A 20,973-nucleotide genomic window follows, 5' to 3' on the forward strand; every position below is an offset into this window, starting at 1 on the left:
ACCAACAGTGCAAGAGGGTTCCCTTTTCTCCAGCATTTGTTGTTTGTAGATTTTCTGATGATGCCCATTCTAACTGGTGTGAGGTGATGCCTCATTGTAGTTTTGATTTGCATTTCTCTAATAATCAGTGATGTTGAGCAACTTTTCATGTGCTTCTTTGCCATCTGTATGTCCTCTTTGGAGGAATGTCTACTTAGGTCTTTGCCCATTTTTTGATTGGGTTGTTTGTTTTTTTGATATTGAGCTGCCTGAGCTGTTTATATATTTTGGAGATTAATCCTTTGTCCGTTGATTCGTTTGCAAATATTTTCTCCCATTCTGAGGGTTGTCTTTTCGTCTTGTTTGTAGTTTCCTTTGCTTTGCAAAAGCTTTGAAGTTTCATTAGGTCCCATTTGTTTATTTTTGTTTTTATTTCCATTACTCTAGGAGGTGGATCAAAAAAGATCTTGCTGTGATTTATGTCAAAGAGTGTTCTTCCTGTGTTTTCCTCTAAGAGTTCTATAGTGTCCGGTCTTACATTTAGGTCTCTAATCCATTTTGAGTTTATTTTCGTGTATGGTGTTAGGGAGTGTTCTAATTTCATTCTTTTACATGTAGCTGTCCAGTTTTCCCAGCACCGCTTATTGAAGAGCCTGTCTTTTCTCCATTGTGGGCACTTGGCACAGGCTCTGAAATTCTATGTTGACTTTAAAAACACACATGCTAACATAAAATCATTTAATACTGTAACTAGATAGTCCAAATGCCATCAGTTAGGATGCTTTCAGCTGCAAGTAACAGAACAACCAACCCAACCTGGATTAAACAATGGTAAGCTTTACCAGCTCATATAAAAGGAGGTCTGTGTAAAGGGGCAGGATGGGCTTCAGAGGTGGTTGATCCAGCATATCAGAGGCCTGTTCAAAGACCTGGGTTCTTTCTATCTGTCTCCTCTACCATTCATGGGGTTTACTTCATCTCAAGGCAGATTTCCACTGAGGTTGTAGATAGTTGTCAGCATTCCTGTCTGTGCATGACCTTGTGCATGGGAGGAAGAGAAGAAGAGAAGCTTGTTGCTCTCTCTACGGGTGAGAAGGTAATTTCCCAGATGCCTCCAGCAGATCTCACCTCATGAGCCAGAAGTGGGCTCTTGCCAGTCGACCTACTCCAGGAAAAAAGGGTGAGGTGAGCATCCTGAGATGCATGGTAACTCTGGGGAGAGAGGAATAATGAAGAGAATTGGGGCTCTGTTGAGGAGGAAGAAGGGGAAGCAACCAGCAATATTGCCCCTAGTCATTTTGTTTTAATGCTACTCTTTTGATGTCTGTTATGCCATAAGGTTTTTGAGTTAGAACTATTTTTTATGTGGCCATATGAGATGTCTTTCTTTTTTTCTGAGTAGTGTGATTTCTCTTTTAAGATGGCAGAGTGAAGCCAAATTTCAAAATATCCATCCTTTTAGACTTGAAGATATGAACAGCAAATGGATAAAAGTTAGCAGAAATATACCAACAGCAAATTCAAAGGACACAGCTGATGGTCAGTAAGAGAAATGAAAGTTTCCAAGAATTCAGAGGGTTTGGCTCAGAGTCGTTCTTCACCTGTCACTATGCAGAGGCTCTGTGAGAGAAAAGGATAGTGAGCAAATACTGCAAAATCCTTAATGGGTGTGGCAGAAGAGTGGGTGAATACAGGCAGTGCTGTGCTGTAGGAGCACTGGGAATTCCAGGTGACTGGAAACCCTTCCCTGAATGTTTCTCTCATGTGACAAAGAAAAGCATACTAGAGATCGTTATTTTGGTACATCCCAGTTGGGAAAGAAGTAGAGAAGAAAGGCAGAATGACAGTAAACCCTGGAGCTGATTATCTTCATCAGTAAACTGGGAGTTAGCAGAACACCTGACAGAAGGCAACCTTGATAAAGGGAGTCTCTGGTGAACAGTAAGTGGAAGAAGCAGCACATAGTGAACCCGGGGTGACAGGGCTACCTTATCTCTTTCATGGGCTAGGTAGGGGTGTGCATTGGATAGTCAGGATTTGAAGGAAACGGAATGATTACAAAGGAACAACCTGGGCTGACTCTTTCTGATGGAAATGAAATATCACAAGGTTTGAGGGAATTACAGAATGTTAGGGAGGAGCAGAATATATCCCTGGGAGAAGAGGCTGCTTGTAACCCTAGCCCCTGTTGAGCTGGATCCCTTTTCCTTTTATCACACTCCTGAACCTCCCTTCCCCCAACACACCTGCACAAAGCTGCTAGAATGCAGCACCAGCTGAGGATGTGGCTGGGAGGGGAAAATTTCCCCTAGACTACACTGTAACACTGACAGAAGTGCTCTGCAGAATATCCTGAGCCACTGAGAAGACACGGCCAGGCCTCTGCACTCACAGCAAGCAAGGTGGAGAGGAAGGCACAGTGCCTGCGGAAAAAAGATGCAGTCTGTTCTGGAAGAAATAATAATTTCCCTTCAAAACAGAAGAGTCCTGCACGAGCTATTAAGAAACTGAGTTTCATAGAACATTGGCTCAGAAATGATGATAATAATAAAATAACAGAATGAGGCGGAAAGGGGAAAATATGGGGCCAAGGAGACTCATAGAGAACCAATTTGCAGAATAAACAAATCAGAAGCAGCTAGGAACGGAATAGTCATGGCTGAAAAATTACTGACAGAGCACAGTCTTGAGATATTCAGTGAGTGCAGAAGAAAAAGAAACAAAGATTGAAACAAGTGAAAATGATAGGTGTGGTATTGGACTTCCTGGAGGCGGAGCTGAGCAAGAAGTATGGGCCTTCAGTTTTTTGTTCAAGTTCCTCTTGGAATTAGGTTTTTGGTTGCAGAGAATTGACCACTTTAGACAGCACTCATTTGGAAATGTGTAAGCGTTGACAAATGGTGAAAATGAATGTTCATGTTCTTCCTAGAAGAATACCAATGAGATGAAAGATTTATTTATAGCCTGAGATACCAGGAAAATTCCCCTTTGAAGCAATTTGTTTCCTGGCAGTGATACTAAAAGCTCCCTTCCCCCACCACATGATGATTTTCTGTGCTTTGCAGGACCTGGTCTTTTGTTAAATGTAAATACTGACCTGCTGATCTCAGGGCAAGCTGCTTTTCCTATAACCAGAACCCACTTTGTAGGACAGGTTCTATGGAGAAAAAAATTTTTTTTCTTCTGTCAGACATTTATGGTTAATCATTGACATTTTCTACATTAAAAAAAAGTCTCTCAAGTAAGTCTGGGTGATAGGTTAGCATGAAAGAAGAGCAAACAAATCCACTAATGTTTACTTTAGTTGACTAGAAAACTGAACTTTCATTCCTTGCATGTCACCAAGTATGGTTTAGAATCTTTACGTTGTAAATTGCTGTGGGGAGTAGATCATAGAGCAGAAATTGGGTTGCTGGAATGGACTTGTCATGAATTATTCATTCACTACCTAGTTCCTAGGAAATCAGCTGGAGGAAGTAGTTCGTCCAGTTTGATCACAGGAGTGGTATGCTAAGGGCTCTAGCAAGCCCTTACAAGTCCAGCAGCAGCCACGATGTGCCTCTGCTGGCTGCTGTAGGGCAGCAGCTGCCGTGCATTGCAGGCGGAACCAAGGAACATGCTGCTGGGGGAGAGCTGCACTGAGGACTCCCTGATGCTTCTTGCCAGAAAATGAAGCTTCAGGTAGGAGAAGTGCCCTGTTAGCGTGGCCGGATTTCTCATGGATCTTAGGGATGCCATTAGGCCTTATGGAACAAATCTGCATAGAACTGGAGTTGCTCAAGGGTGCCTCACTAGTGAGGTTGCCAGCCAAAGAAGCTTAGCAGTTTATTTCCATTTTCAAGGGTGTACTTTGTTTCTAACAAAACCGTTCCTTGAAATTGTGGAAAGTATTCTTATGCCAAATAAACATTTAAGTCTATAAATTATAGCATATGTTTTAATGATATCTCCTACCCTTGGTGTAAAAAATATCTTTTTTATTGACATAATATTGGTCATATAATTTAAAATCATGGAATTATGAGACAGACAACTTAGTTTATAATTTGCATGAGCACAGCTGCAGGCTCCATTGTATTTTCTAGAGGAAAGTCACCTTGGTTCTTTCTGCTGGAGCATTCATTTTGGGAAGATCTTTTAGCTTCTCATCAGATGGGAAATGCATAAAAGATGGAACAGTAACAAAGGGTCTTTGTTCTGTTTGTTGGTATTATTTACTGTGTGTACACGCGCACGCGCACTCTCTCTTTCTCTATCTTTCTCAGTAAGCCAGACATGTAATTTCATTTGGCAGGGACATTCTAATGTTGCCATTTGCATGTCTGTCTTATTTTGTATGGATGCTCTCTCTGTTAACTTTGCTGAGGCTATGAGTTGCTCTTGAGCTGGAGGGACAAAAGTAGTAAAGATGAAAAGAGTCAGCCTCAAGGAATCTGGGCCAAATCGGATATACATATTTCATCATGAAATACCATTTATAGTTTTGAAACTCTTAAGTAAACAAACATCCCTTGAACACATACACTCTGAGCTCTGAGACAACCAGTGAAGATCAGCAGTCTCCTTCTGCATCATTTTCTTAAGCTCCACAAGAGAAAGGGATCTTTGTTTTGTTCACTCATCATTCCCGAGGGCCTAGAACAGTACTGGGCACATAGTAGGTGGTTAATAAATATGTTCCCTGAATGAGAATGTTCTGTACTAAAGAAAACAGTCTTCCTGCAAAGGTTATAGTATTTACAGTGTTGCAGTTTCTATGAAAACTTTTACAACAAATGTATTCTGAATTGTATTGGTAAACATTTTTCAGGTAACTTCAAGGAATTATGTATTTCTTGGATATATAAAGAGTTTTAAAGCAGCAGAAATTAAAATCCATTCATTTTACTGTTAAGGTTTTTTAACCTTAACAGGTTAAAACATTCATTTTAAATTAAGTTCATTTAAATTCATTTTAAATCTTTTAACCTTAACAGGTTAAAACATTCATTTTAAATGAATGTTAAACCTTAACATTCATTTTAAATTAAGGTTTTTAAAAAAATCAACAGTGAATACAAAGACCTTTCATTTTTTGGTGTAACTTTATTTCATGTTCAAAAAATGAAAATTACTTAATGGAAAATGTATTTGGAAAAGACTGTATTCATCAATACCTTACTAGGAATATTATCATTCTAATCATGCTATGTTACATGTAACATTTTAAAAAGCATTTATCATTCTATGTCAGAAGGCTTTTAAAACTGTAAACCCATTTATTCATAACTTCTAGGGTAAGTTTAAGACTGCAGTATGTTTGGAGCTGAGTGGAACTAAGCAGGGCAACATATTCCCCATAGATAATATCACATTTGAGAGCTCAGTGGAACCAAAAGGGGTCATCTCTGTTGACTTCTCTCTCCTCCCCGCTCCCACAAAAGCCCACTTTATAGAGGACAAAACTGAAATCCAGAGAACATAGACGAATGGCCCAAGAACAAATGGTTAGCTGTTATGGTTTTACACTTGACCATCTCAAATTTTTTAGTTGCTTGTTACTTTATTATTGCCACATTAAAGCTTAAAAAAATGAAGCAGATAATCACACTATTATAAATTTGGACTGTATTATTTTACTGAAGACAACTATTAGTGCATCTTGCATTACTTTAAATAAATTGTATTAGTTTATTTGTTGAAATACAGTTTTATAAATTGTAGACTTTTCACCGTTTTGTGATGTATTTTTTTTCCTGAGTTAAAATTGTCATGGCTAAATGTGCCCTAAATTTTATTTCAAATTTGGACTTTTTTATCAAATGATATTTTGTTCTATTTTTGTTACTCCTTAAAACTATCTGGGTTTTGCTTTTATTTTTCAGATAGATGTAGATTGTTGCATAATTTTTCTGAGTTCTTTTTACCGACTATATTAGTCTGCTTGGGTTGCCTTAATAAAACCTTACATGTGTGGAGACAGAGAGGTATCTCTCTCCCATCTCAAAGGGATAAGCAAACTGTGGTAAATCCATACAATAGAATGTTACTTAGCTGTGAAAAGGAATGAATTATTGATACATACTGCAGCATCAGCAAACCTTGAAAACATGTTAAGTGAAAGAAACCAGACACAAATGGCCATATTTTGTCTGACTCCGTTTGTATGAAAGACAGAGATAGAAAACAGATGAGTGGTTGCTAGGGGCTTGGAAGAGGGGAATGGGGTTTTGTTTTAGGCTAGTGAAAATGTTCTGGAACTAGAGAGGGATGATGGTTGCTGAACATTTTAAGGATACTAATGTCACTGATTGTGCACTTTAAAATGGTTGAAATGGTAAGTTTTCTGTGTGTTTTACCACAAGAAAAAACAAAAAAGATGAGCTTATAACCAGAAAAGTATTTTTTCAGGAAAAGGTAAAATCATGATTCTCATGAACATATATTAAGGAATTTATTATACTCATGTGATATGAAAGAACTAGCAGATGTTTAACCAGTTCAAAGGAAAAGTCAGAAGAGCACCAATTTATATAAAGGAAATATTGAGAACTGCAAATGGAGACAAAACTGATTTTTCCATGGGAGGGGGGTGGAAGTCAAAAGTCACTCTCAAATAGGACATCACTTACTTATTAAGTACCTACATTGTACAAAGAATTGCACATAGCTCATAGTTTTCCATTGAAACTCAACGTTTTCCCCCATAGTCTCCCCTCTTTTGCTAAAAATCTCATAGAAAAATTATTCTTGATCAAAATTAAGATCCTATTGGATTTGGCCTGATTATTTATATAGGGACAGCAAGAGTGTTAATTTCCCTTATGGGCCTTCTTAAGTTGCTTTGCTGGAAGTTTTTCTAAGGAATATCAGAGTGGATTTTTTAAAGCCTCATTATTTGTGGTCCTAACATTAGGAAGCCAAACCAAGAACTTGCTATCAAATTTCACTTATAGCACCTATAAATTTTCCTAATTTCTTGAGGTCCCCCCAATACTCTGTTTCCTAGGCCTGCCAGGAAGTGGCTTTCCTTACTTGTCTGTAAGGCTGGGAACCTTGTAAGCCAGTTTTTCCAAGAAGGGCTCTGAAAAATACAACCTGAGTTCCTTAAATGTGCCTGGTCGTATCTGATTGAATGAGCACCATCCTTAAATGTGAGCTTAGCTGCAAAATCAGAGTTTCCAATTATGTCCTAGTAAGAAAGAGGACAGATTCTTATTGAACCTATGCAGGTAACTTTATTGCTATGAAGATAAGAATATGCAATAAGAGTTATGAATTCTGGAGGGCTCAGGCAGGGAGAATAAGATATCATTGACGGGTTTCATTTCAGTTTATAAAAGCAGAATCTACTAAATTATTGTGAGTTAAAGGAAAGAGAAAGAGTTTCCTTATATATTTAAGAAATAGTATCAAGAATGTTTAAAAAAAAAAACTAACAATATTCCCTCATCAATTCATTTAACCTTGTTCGATGAGTTCTTATTGCACTGAATCTTGGTAAGAGTTCTGGAAATCATGACTTAGTTCACTGGTATGGTCTCAGAGTTGTTTAAATGATGCCATCAGAAGCCTGTACGCAAAAGTACCTGGTATAGTCCTTTTCCATGGGCCTCTGACACAGCCCTCTAGCCTGTAGCTGATTGCAAGAGCTTTGAAGGAAACATCAGACTAAAATAAACAAACAGAAAATATCTGTAGATGGCAGAAGACTTAAAATGGCTGTGCTTACTCTATTAGTGATAATTTTAAAAATGAAATGTCTTATGAGAGTGTTTATTTCAAGAAACATGTAACTGGCAGGGAAATTTGGCTATTTCTTCGGCATGCAAAACAAGATAATTAAGTCTGTCCCCCCCAAATTTTAGACAAAATAATTATAAACGTAATAAACTCTATATTTAAGGAATGCAATGAACAGTACATCTGATTTATAAAAAATGAATGAGCATAAACTTTACAGAGAAAAAAATCTTCAGATATAATAATCCTTAGACATTAATGTGCCATGAATACAACACAAATATATCAGGACTGTCAAGTAAAGAGATTCAGTAAGTCTGAAATAGGTCCTAAACTTTCTGTATATTAATGAAACTCCATAGTAGGTGATGGGAATCCCCAACTGAAAACCATTGGCCAAAAGATGCTAGATTCAAATATTTAAAGTAGTGACCACGTTAACATTTAAAAAAAATAACAGAAATCATGTCTGATAACAGCTACAGAGTACAGAGCAGCACCAGGACTCTGATAAATAGAAATGTATCATGACAGTGCAGTACTGACAGATCTCTTCTCATTTCCTAACTCTTCCCATGCAGTTCATCAATAGTAACAAATCAAGAAAACCTAGTTAGTCTCACTACCTTTCCTTTTATAGGATGAAAAGATAAACCTTTGTGATTTTTCAGGGCTCCCCTGGGAAATCTCAAAGACAGGTTTAGGAGCAAAAGATATCATGAAATTTTGATTTCATTTTATTTTACATTTAGGATTTGATTTTGTGAAGACAAGAAACCAAAAGTTTTCAGGAGATTTGAACATTTAAAAGAGAAATTGGATCATGGGTACTTGAGAAACAATGACTACTCATTTTAATATTTACTCTAGCTTTTTTTTATATATAAATTTATTTTTGGCTGCGTTGGGTCTTCGTTGCTGCACATGAGCTTTCTTTTTTTTTTTTTTTTTTTGGTTGCGGCGAGCAAGGGCTACTTTTCCTTGTGGTGCGCAGGCCTTTCATTAAGGTGGCTTCTCTTGTTGCTGAGCACGGACTCTAGGCATGCAGGCTTCAGTAGTTGTGGCTCGCGGGCTCAGTAGGTGTGGCTCGAGGGCTCTAGAGCACAGGCTCAGTAGTTGTGGCGCATGGGCTTAGTTGCTCCGCGGCATGTGGGATCTTCCTGGACCAGGGCTCGAACCCATGTCCCCTGCATTGGCAGGCATTGGATTCTTAACCACTGAGCCACCAGGGAAGCCCAGTGACTACTCATTTTAAAGTGACAATAAACATTTGAAAAATAAGCATAGAAGGTAACATTATTGTAAAGAATTTAACTCTTTCATAAGTGAGGAACCTTTGTTTTCTCCTTAAATCAAGGACATAATAAAGTTAACATAAAAAGCACAGAAAATTAATCTGATAAAACACAGAGTCTGTTACCTAGGGATATTGTAGAGAAGGTAAAGAATAACTCTACTGAGAATAAAGAGGTTAAAGAATAACCTCTTACTGAGAGAAGACCAATTATCAAGAAAATTTATAATTTTAACAGTTAAAATAAAATTCTAGTTTTGCATCAGCATAATATTTGATACTAAAGGAATTACAAGCTCTTTTATGAAATCTCATTAATTAACCCATCAAGGATGAGCCAGCTTGGGCTAGGGCAAATAAAATTCCCTTTCCTCAAACCTACAACTTTCTTGTTTTGTTCTTCACAAGTTCTTTCTCATTCTGGAATAACCAGCCCTTTTATTTTAGGACAAAACTATTTTTTCCCCTTAATAAACCAAAAACCCATCTCATTACTGAACACATAAAGTTGTACCTCTTGTTCACCATTGCTTCTAGTGGTCTCATTCACATGTGTTAGTTTTGACTTTTAACCAAAACAACTTCTGTTACACAGAGGAAACTAGAGGGTGGATAATTGTGAGCTGTCACACACTATCATTTTAGCAGACTAGCAGGGCTAACATCCAGCGTTAATACAACTTTTTATAGCTACACATATTCTTATACAAGTCTCGTAGAGACAAAAATTGAACACGTTTAACAGATTAACAGATTCAAAGATGCAGTCTCTTTGTAGCACATAGAAATATGAAGCAAAAGTATGTAAATTTAAAATTCTGCTTACTAATAAATGTTTCAGTATTCTCACTTACAAATATTCTAGGCATCCAAACGTAAGTTCATCAGAATAATGATTGAATTTGGTTAAACACAGATTTACATTTTTCATAATCTTAAACATTAGGTAGAGGTAATGGTAGTTTTTTCAATCAGAAAACTTATAAGTTTGGGGGCTTCCCTGGTGGCGCAGCGGTTAAGAGTCCGCCTGCCGATGCAGGGGACACAGGTTCGTGCCCCGGTCCGGGAGGATCCCGCATGCCGCGGAGCGGCTGGGCCCGTGAGCCGTGACCGCTGAGCCTGCGCGTCCGGAGCCTGTGCTCCGCAACGGGAGAGGTCACAACAGTGAGAGGGCCGCGTACCGCAAAAAAAAAAAAAAAAAAAGAAAACTTATAAGTTTGGGGAAAATACCCAGATAGAATAAAAATCTATGCTTATACTTAACACTGATAAATCAGAAAAGACATAGCTATGTTTATTAAACTATAAATATGAAGCCAGTCTCATTTGCCAAAAGTTTGCCTAAATTATGTTAATCTGATTTCTTAAGACATTTCTGAACTGGTTTCTGTAGGGATGTTTTTATAATCTAGCACACTGAAAGTATTAGAATTTCACCTTCCCTACTTTCTAGGAATTTTAGGAATACTCTATTTATACAAGTACTTACCTATATAAGTCAGCTTCTGGTTCTAGATTCCCTTAATATCAGAGATTTTATAATCTAATAAGATTTATAATCTAATTTAATACCATTCCTAGGTTGAAAATTATTACATCTTCACACAATGAAAGTTAAAGACCTTTCTGAATGACAGACACATAGACATGCAGACACAAAGCTTATAGCTTCAATTCCAAAATTTCAGCCATGGGTCAAGAGTAAACATAAAATTACAAAATTCATTGGTCTGTATCAAAGAGCTGTTTTCTTTCCTGTGGCTATGAGTTCTTAATTGACTTGAGCTCTGAACAGACAAATAGACAAACAGAAAAAACTAACAAATCAGATTATCTATAGTCTTACCCATTAACCCATTTATAGAAATACAGAGGTTATAAAGATGATGAGACCATAAAACCAAATTCCCAATGGAAAATAATTTATCAGAGGTAAACAAATCAAGGCAAATATAGTAGAGAGCCAAAGTTCTCTCCATTCCAAGCAGATCCCAGTTTTCCCTCCCAGGATATTTGAATAGGATAGGATCGTGTGGTTTGAATAGGATAGCTCTAAGAGATGGCTCTGACTGTCCTAAAGGAATTAATGTTATCCTGGCCTTCAGCCATTCACTGTGGCAAGGAGTAGGGGCAGAATGTTGCTAGGAAACAGAAATTCCCTCCTAGCTCAGACAGTGGCTAGACCAAAAGACTGGCATTAGTTACCAGCCTATGCCATTGATGAGAAACAAATAAATGGATAGCAACTTAACTGTAACAGAATTTGGCACCAGGACCTGGAGAGTTGCAAGTAACAGACCCTAATGTGGAAATTGACCAAATGGATTTAAGTGGTGATAGATAGGCAATCTCTTGTCAACAGTGATTGTTTTAGGCCAGTCAGCACACACTCCTAGAGCTGGGAGTGGGAACCAATCCTACTGAAGGGCAAGGCTGGGAAAATCAGGGCAAAGGTGTCTAGTTGAAAGCAAATATTAGGACTTTCTAATATTCCCCTTTTGCAGAAAAGTAAAATATTAAACTTTAGATTTTCTTGTACTTTTATTTCCCAAATTGAGCAATTTGATTATGATATCATGGGCATGGATTTCTTTTAGTTTATCCTTTTTTGAGTTCATTCACTTTCTTTAATCTGTAGGTGTATGTCTTTCTCCAAACTTGGGAAAATTGTAGCAAGTATTTCTCCAAATATTTTTCAGCACTGTAATTCTTCTTTACTTTTTGGATTCTACTGATAGGACTGTTAGACTGTTTTGCTTCACAGATCCCTGAGATCTGTTCATATTTTTTAAAAAATCTTTTTTCCTCTCTGTTGATTAAATTGAATACTTTTTCTATCAAGTTCTTGATTCTTTTATTCTGTCATCTCTCTGCTATTGAGTCCATTTTACTTCAAGAGTGTTGTGATTGCTCGTTTGAGTATATTTATAATGGCTGCTTAAAGTCTCCATCAGATCTCAGCACCTCTCTCATCTTGTTATTAGTGTCATCTTGTTACTGGTGTCCCATCCTTTATTTTTAACCTGTTTGTATTTACGTATTTACAGTGTTTTTCTTGTAGGCAGCATGTAGTTATGTCTTGCTTTTTTATTCAGTCTGAAAATCTCTGACTTTTAATTAGGGTGTTTAAACTGTACAGTTCACATACACACACATAAATACATACACCTGTATGTGCATATAGCTAAACTTTTATATTATAACTGTACATTCATAAATAGTTGTAAAAAATGATAGAGAAATCATGTATTCTTACCCCACTCCCTCTTTCTTCTCTTTTTCCTCCTATCAAATGCTTTCTAAGAATTCCTTTTTGTTTTATCTATGGTGTTAATAACTATATATCTTTGTATAGCATTTTCAGTGTTTGCTTATCTTTCGAAGTTTTGATTTGATTGTTTTTTATATCTTAAATCTCTTTAACTTTTTGAACATTTGGAAAACAGTTATAATAGTATTTTGATGTCCTTTTCTGCTGATTCTAACATGTGTACCAGTTTTAATTGACTGTTCTCCTCATTAGAGGTCATGTGTGATTCCTTCTTTGCATCTCTGGTATAAATAATTTCTACTGCATACCAAAGTGCAGAGCAAAGCACTTGTATGATTGAGTTGCTGCCTGAACTAGTTACATTTTTTAATGGAATATAATTTTTACTTGAAAGAATAACAGTCAAACTATAGTTATTTTGACTTGGGTATTTGGCAAACATTTTCTCTAAATTGAATTAATGAGCCAGTCTTTCACTTTAAGGAAAGCAAGCAACAGTTTTTGTTGCCAAATTTGAGGTTTCTAAGCAAAAATTAGAATATCAGAAAACTTGTATCCATCACTGTGAGCTTAGTAGCTTTTCAATAATTAAAGATTCTTCTGATGCAATTGATGGTCATATTAATGAGTGTGTGGGTTTTTGATATTGCATAATAAAATATGTCAGTCTTGGAGATTTGCATAATTCAGTGAGCCAATAATCTCTAAATGGCCAAGGTGTGATGTTATAAAGTCAGGCATGGTTAAGAGATTGTTTCAAAGAAAGATGGGGCAGTTGATTTTAATGGAGTATTAAAAGTTCATTGGGCTTCCCTGGTGGCGCAGTGGTTGAGAGTCTGCCTGCCGATGCAGGGGACACAGGTTCGTGCCCCGATCCGGGAAGATCCCACATGCCGCGGAGCGGCTGGGCCCGTGAGCCATGGCCGCCGAGCCTGCGCGTCCGGAGCCTGTGCTCAGCAACGGGAGAGACCACAACAGTGAGAGGCCCGCATACCACACACACACAAAAAAAAGTTCATTAATATCATTTCAGAATCTAAATGCCAGGTAACTGTTGAGTTTTTGTGTAGTACAAAGAATAATATCCAAAATTGTTTCATGGTTATTAAAATACATATTCCTTTTCCAACTACGTAACTGTATAAAGCCAAATAGTCTTCATTTACTTCAGTCAAAACAGCGTATCAGAGGAGATTGAATGCACAAGCAGATATGAGAATCCAGCTGTCTTCTATTAATTAGACAATAACAAGATTCATAAAAATGTAAAAACATGCTACTCTGCTCACTTTAGTTGTTTGTTTGGAAAAATAGTTTTTCATAGAAATGTTATTTATTTTAATTTGGTTTATTGTTAATTCTAAATAAATTAAGAGATTCATATTTTTTAAATTGTCCATTTTAATTTCTAATATGGTAAATATCAATAGATATAACTCACATAAGCAAAAGGTTTTTGGAGTCCTCGGTAATTTTTTATGTTGTGAAGGAGTCCTGAGACCAAAGGTACTGCTGTTCCTCCTGGCATGGCATATATATTCCAGGGTGGCTGAGGGCAGGAGGAATGCTGGAGAAAGGAATAGCAGTTTCAGGAAAGGAAAATGTTTTCCCAGAAACCCTCAAGGGTAATATCTTTAGAGAGAACTTTCTTAGATATTTACCCTTCGTTGCAAAATAGTGTGATAAAGTGAGAACTTTTGGTTGGGTCTGCTGCTGCTCAGAATAAAGTTGGAGTTCTGTTGGTGGTGATGGATATTGAGTAGACAGTTACCCATGTCTGTTACACATAAGTTGGTGTGTGTGTGTGTGTAATGACTGGTCATGTTCAGGGTTTCAGGGAAACTCCCACATGAAGTTCTTTTGTTTGACTACTTTTTACTACTTTATACAGAGTGCTTAGACACCTCACCTCATTGTCTTCTTGTTAATTCTTGGCTTTTTCCAGGGCATGTTTGGTCTCAGTAGGCTCTGCATCTTGGCTCTACCCGCAAGGTACATTTTATTGGAGTCACATATGGACTTGCAAAATCATTTACAGGACTGATTAAATTGTGAAATGTCCCATATTTTTCAACAGAGCTTCTCTTTATCTTTGTGATTTGGTAACTTTTTACATTAACAAAACTTTCCTTTCTCACACCTTAACTCAGTTTTTTCCAATCTATTTATCAATCTGTTCCCTGACTGACTTATTTGTATTAACTCAATTGTGAGCTCACTGCCATCTTTTGCACAGAAATTTACCTTTTCAGTAGTCATGATTTGCTTTATAAAAAATGAGTCATAGCCTTTATGGATTATTCTGGCCTGGGATTTAGAATCAGACTTGCATCTTAAAGTGTGGCCTGGGGACCAGCAGCATGGGAGTTACCTGGGAGCTTATAGGAAACACAGAATCTCAACCTTCCTCAGACCTAACAATCTGCATTTTAGCAAGTCCGTAAGTAATTCAGGTGCACAAATTTTCAGAAGGACTGGTCTAAGGGAGACAACAAGTGAGAAGAGGGCATGGAGCTGTGTTCTGAGGAGGCTTCTTGTTTAATGTAGACAAAAAGAGTCCATAAAGAGATGTGGAGATGAGAGCCAGACAGGGAGGGTGGTGTATGGTATAGCAGTGTGACATCTCCATGCCCTCTGAGGAAGGGAGGGTGCAGTGAGGCTCTCGTCTCTCCCAGGGTTACAGGATGGTGGGACCCACTGAGCAGTGACGGAACGTATTAGAGACTGTGTGAAGATAATTTGCCAGGGTTTTTATCACTTAGGCATTGAAGCTTAATTTCAGCTTGAACTGGATTGGAACTCTTTTTCTCTTTGTTATGCCTCGTTCCAGTTCTCAACATTGATGTTTGGCAAACTTTCCTTCTTCTCATTGGGAAACTTGACATTCTGACTGTAGGAGAGAATGGTGTCACCCACTCTACCTGATGTAATTTACGTATGTGCTTTTTTTATGTCATTCACCTTTTCCCTAGATGTACATTCCTCATTGAAACACTGTTTCAAGGCACTTCTGTGGTAATGTTAACATTGGCACAGGCCTAGGAATTAGATTTATTTTTGTCAGTATTCTGTGACTGATAACAGTTGTTTGTATATGGCAGTTGCATAGTAAATAAGTATGGAATGAATGAGAAACTGACTTGAATGAGTCCTGGGATTTGCTTCCTTTCAGTAAGTCCAAATAAGTGTAGCAGTGTTTAAGGAAAAAAAACCCAAAAATATGATCTTTTGAAACTGAATTGTTACTTTCCTACCAAGTAGTGGAGAAGCAATACCAAATATTGACAGCTTTCAGCCTTTAAAACATCTGTATCTTCTGGGGCTGGCTGTTTGAATTTACCAGGTAAAATATTGAATTATTCTAACAAGGAAGACAGAATAAAGGCTTTACATCATTAAATTTATTTCTCAAGTTCATAAAGTAAAGAGCAACCTTTAGATCTCAGTCTGGATTTATAATGTTACCTAGCTTAACAGCTAGGCTTCTCCCGAACTCAGTACCATTCTTTACAGAATAATGAATGTCAGAAGGTCTAGGACGTGAATTATTGCTGCTCAGAACTTTTCTGTAGATTTCCAGACGGTGTTATGGCCATTTCTTGTAAGGTAGCAGGTAATTTGATAGTGATTATAATTGGTTTTCTGTACAAATAATCCAAAGCATATGGTATCTTTGTTTTAATTTAGTAGACTAAATTAAAATTTACTAGTAAATCACCAGCAGATGAGCCTTTAAGTTGGATTCCCAGCAGTGCCTATGTTTGTCCCTAGTACGTTCTTGACTCATGAATGAAACTTGAATGATTATAAATTTACTTTTTCTGTGGACAGAGGGACTCATTTCCCAGAGAGGTAGATTTTGGTGATATATTGCCAACACCTTGAACACACTTTATACTTATTTCTTTTCCTTTATAACTATCTAATTGACGAACTTAAGAAAGACCAAGAAACATTCTGTGAGACTAAACACTTAATAGCACTGTCTGTACTGTATTACATTTAAGAGACTTGAACTCCTATTCCTGCTCAGATTTATAAAGTAAGGGAGAATTTAATAAAATTATTCCCAAAATTACACAAACACATTGCTATAAAGACAACATTGCCAAAACACGTGCTGACTGCAGGCTACTTGGGAGGTCTTGAAACACTTCTTCATCATCATTTTAGTCATATCAAGTGTTCAGGAGCCAAGTGTACAGAAGTCAAGGCAGTCTGTGATTTGGTGGATTGAGAGGAAGGAGAAAGTCAAAATTTTCTTGGTGGCCAGCTTTCTTTAAGGAGAGCCTTGGTGGAATGGAATCAGCTGTTCCTCAAAGGAGCTTTTAAATGAGCCACCAGTTCCTTTGTACTTCCTTCTGATCAAAGAATTTTACCTACATCTCAGCCTTCTCTGATCTTCACCATGGTTATTGCATGGCGTGTGAACTGAAAACGAGAATAGATAATTTAAAAAATACACGTTAAGATCATCTCTTCCATTTGTAATAGTTTTTTTATTTAACTCATTTGATTTAGAGCAAGGCTGAGTGGATTCAGGGAAGGTTACTTTATTATTTTTAAAAATCAGATTTACATTTGGAACATTTGCTTTTTTTAGAAGTTTATAGTGTGGAATATTATTGTATTCGTTTGCTAGGGCTACCATAGCGAAGTACCACAGACACAGACTGGGTGGTTTAAACAACAGGAATTTATTTCCTCACAGTTCTAGAGGCTAGAAGTCCAAGAACAAGGTGTCAGCAGGTTTTTCCTGTGGACCCTTTTGCTTAATGTGTAGATAGGTGGTATCTTCTCCCTGCATCTTCTGTGTATATCTGTGTCCTAATTTCCTCTTCTTCTAAGGACACCATTCATATTGGATTAGGGCCCAGCTTTAATGGCCTCATTGTAACATAGTTACAATGTTAAAGATTCCCACCTCCAAATGTAGTGGCATTGTGAGTAATGGGAGTTAGGACTTCAACATATAAATTGGGGATGGGAGGTTAACAATTCAGTCTGTAACAATTGTGTATCAGGGAGGTCAATTTAAAAGCAGAAAGAACAGGTAGAATTACAGGAAGAAATGAAGAGAACATAAATGAAGGCATTGACAATAGAAATGGAGATGGGATTTGAGATTGAGAGACATTAGGGAGGAAGAATTTGTTTCTAAGACTTTGTGACTTGAAGGTGGAGGAGTGTGAGACGGAGGAGGCTAGCAGGACTCTCAGATTTCTCTAACCCAGGAGGACAAACAGGCTTGAGGGAGTAGGTGTGAGCTGTGCAGTATCCCTGCAGAGTACGCAGCACTTTGCAGCCAGACAGCCTGGGTGGGGTCATCTGTCCTGCTTTCCCCTTCCACATCTTATAGCAGCTCCTCATCGCATGGACCACATGGTATACAACTGAACACGCAGCTTCTTGCTTCTGAACCTACACTTGAATGCTTCTTAAGATACTTACTACTGCCGTCTTATTTTTACAGTTAGTTCCAAATTCCTGTTCTTTTCTTGTTAATAAATTCCTTTAGGGCAAGGACTATTGTTTTATTCATCTTTGCCAAATTCTCCAGTATCTCATAGCTGGCCTGGTGCATGATAGTTTGTGCACAGCAAATTCTAGTTGAGGGAATGATTTGTTAGTAGGATTGTTATGTTCAATTACTTGTTTGCCCATTTTAATCAAAGCTTGATACTTAACACCTGTTTGGTTTTTTGCAGCATGAGAAGACTTTGGGACATTCCATGAGTCATTCAAGTAACATTTCTAAGGTAGAGTGCTACTGAAATATGTTATTTTTGTAGCTTGGGGTTTTTATATTCTTATACCTGGCATGTGTTTACACTTTTCTCTTTTAAAGACATAAAGTTATCAGTTCATTACTTTAATCCGCTCTGGGACCATGTGAGGTATATAGCAGTTATATTTTTCTAGTGAGGCAATTCTAGATTTGTGTTGGGGGGAGTGACTGATAGGAGAAAACCCCATTTCTTCCAGTAGAAATTGTTTACTTTCAGGTAAAAGAAATCTCAGAGAGTCACCAGAGAATCTGTCACCTCAATTAGGAATGCATTTGCCTGATGGTAATAAAAAACCAACTCTACTGACTTAAATAACTATAGATTTCTGTTGTTCTGATGACAAGATGTCTGGAGGTGGATGGTTCAGGGCTGACGCAGTGCTCACAGATGTTGCCGGGGATCTAGGCTCCTTCCGCTTTCTTTGTGCCACCTTCCTTGGCACTTTGTCATCCTCATGTTTGATCTCAAGGTGGGAGCTGGACCTCCAGGCACCCTGGCTGTGGTCTGTCAGCTGAGAGTGACCCTTTTCAACAGGAAGGCAAAAGCTTTCCCAGAAGTGCCCCTCAGCTGCCTGACTTCTGCTTACATCTCACTGGCCAGAACTGGATCATAAGACCCCCGCCAGCTGGAACGTGGCTAGGAAAAGGAGGGCAGAGGGGTGAATCGGCAGCCAACAGCACCTGATACACCTGTGGGGTAGTCACTTGAGTAGCCTGCCGGGAGCACATCAGATGCTAGGGGTGACCCCGGAGCCAGCAGACGGTGTCTCCCACGCCGTGAGCTTGCTCCCATGCACTGCTCATCTCTCAGCCTAGACACGGGCTCTAGCCAACCCGTTGTCCATACAGGTGTGTCTATGAAGGTTCCTTGCAAAGATGGATTTTCTCTCGCATCATGTCTGTGTCAGATCCTGACAGGAAGATCTGAATAGTGTGGCAAAACCTATTCTGCTGTCTCAGGCCTCTTAATTTCTCTAAAATAAACAGTGACATTATATGCCAAATGTTTTTTATTCATATCACTCTATAGTATACTTTTGAATTAAAAGTAGAATGTAGAAAATCCTTTAAGACATTCATCATCTGTTCTTAGGCATACTTGTGATCTAATCATGTCATTCTGCCACTGAATTTTGCATGAAAAGAAAAGTCCACAGTGCTTAGTGTGCCTAAAGGCCATTTACAGAGTGCTTCTTGGCTCATTGCTGACCTGACCTTCCCCCAGACCAGTGGAGGGTAGCTTAGCCACCTCATATAACTACCTTTCACCAAATACTCTCTGCTGTTCCAACCTCCTTTTCTTTTCTTTTGCTGTTCCTTCAGCCAGGAATGCTGGAGCTATAGAACTGTGTAGTGGTAGATCATTACTGTCTGAGTAAAATGGCCAGTTTTGCCCTACTACTTTTTGAAGGAGCTGTCCAACATATAAGCATAGAGAAAAGTAAGAAGGCATAGATCTAAATGGCCTGTCTGGTTAAGTTGAATTAAACATTTTAAAAGCACACAGTAGCACTCATTGCCTTGCTCCAATGGCTAAGAGCAGTTCTGAAAGATGTTATTATCCTGTGCCTCAGATACATGTTTCTTGTTTGTTTATGGTTTTAGTAAGATTTTATTTGAAGGAAAGTTTCCTACTATAGTTAAAAAAGTTTGTAAACTCATGGCTTACAATGTCTAGAGGAACATTTGTTGGGCTTGTCACAGGCCTGGAGCATGGGCCTTCTGAGTTGCTCTGTGAGGGTGTTAGAGGGTTAGGTGGACAAGGGTTTCTAGCCATGTGACTTTGAGGAAGGATACTCCTCTGAACTTTAATTTCTTGATGAGTAAAATTAGGGTAATTATACAACCTTCAGGCTTGCTCTGAGACTTAGGGATAATGTTGGCAAGGAGCCATGGGACAGCTTTCTCATTGCAATGAGTCAGTAAACTGACTCTTGTCAAACTTGGTTGAACCCTGGTGATCTTAGGTTGATTGGGTCAGGATAGTCCTTGATGGTAGCTATTATTATGTCGTTACTGATCAAAGACAGAACCATAGGCAGACTTCGTTTCATTGCATTTCACTTTATTGTACTTTTCAAATATTGCGCTTTTTACAAACTGAAGGTTTGTGGCAGCCTTGCATTGAGCAAGCCTGTCGGCACCATTTTTCCAACAGCGTTTGCTCTCTTCTTGTCACTGTGTCATGTTTTGGTAATTCACTAAATATTTCAAACTTTTTCATTAGTATTATTATATTTGTTATGGTGATCTGTGATCAGTGATCTTTGATGGTACTATACGACTTGCTGAAGCCTCAGATGATGGTCAGCATTTTTTAACAGTATTTTTAAATTAAGGTATGTACTTTCTTTTTTAGTTATAATGTTACTTCAAAGTTAATGGAGTACAGTATAGTGTAAACATAACTTTTATGTGCACTGGGAAACCAGAAAATTTGTGTGACTGGCTTTATTGCGATACTTGCTTTATTGCAATGCTCTGGAACTGAACTCACAATATCTCTGAAGTATGCCTGTATATGCTTTAAGATAAATATCACCTGGGGGTGAAAATTAAGAAGTCTAATCAAAACTCTGGCTTTTTTCCTTTTTTCCTTCTTGCACACATTTTTATTGTGTGTTCTCTGTGCCAGGCACTGAGCTCTAGGTGCTAGCATAAAATGATGAGCAAAACAAACAAGGCCGCTGACATGGAGCTTTCCTGTAGGCAGGGTTGGAATTTTCTGAAAAAGAAGTTTTAGCTCCACACTTCCACACTCTTAGAAACAGGGGTACTGTGAAAGCCTCAAAGCTTTCAGAGCAGAAAGAAGATTTGGGTCTATTGCATTTCCACAGCAGGAGTTCCTGCACACTTAACTGGGATCAAAAGAAAACCTCAGGAGTGGGGAGTCTTGTGTGCTCACACCACTAACTTCCC

The 20,973-nt window shown here is 38.1% G+C and overlaps 1 protein-coding gene across 12 annotated transcripts in view; it reads left to right on the forward strand.

The window, feature by feature from the left end:
• Positions 1–20,973, forward strand: part of MARCHF8 (membrane associated ring-CH-type finger 8) — a 111,728-nt gene that overhangs the window by 69,893 nt on the left and 20,862 nt on the right. For 10 of the 12 annotated variants that reach the window (XM_060126012.1, XM_060126008.1, XM_060126018.1 and 7 more), the window contains one exon: positions 17,975–18,025. The exons of 1 other annotated variant lie outside the window; for it this stretch is intronic. In XM_060126012.1, coding sequence (XP_059981995.1) covers positions 17,975–18,025 — 51 coding nt within the window. Of the gene's footprint in view, positions 1–3,525; positions 3,661–17,974; positions 18,026–20,973 lie in introns of those variants that run through there. One more of the 12 variants, XM_060126017.1, reaches the window with a different exon arrangement.

This window comes from Lagenorhynchus albirostris, chromosome 16 (assembly GCF_949774975.1).
Source record: "Lagenorhynchus albirostris chromosome 16, mLagAlb1.1, whole genome shotgun sequence".
Classification (NCBI taxonomy): domain Eukaryota; kingdom Metazoa; phylum Chordata; class Mammalia; order Artiodactyla; family Delphinidae; genus Lagenorhynchus; species Lagenorhynchus albirostris.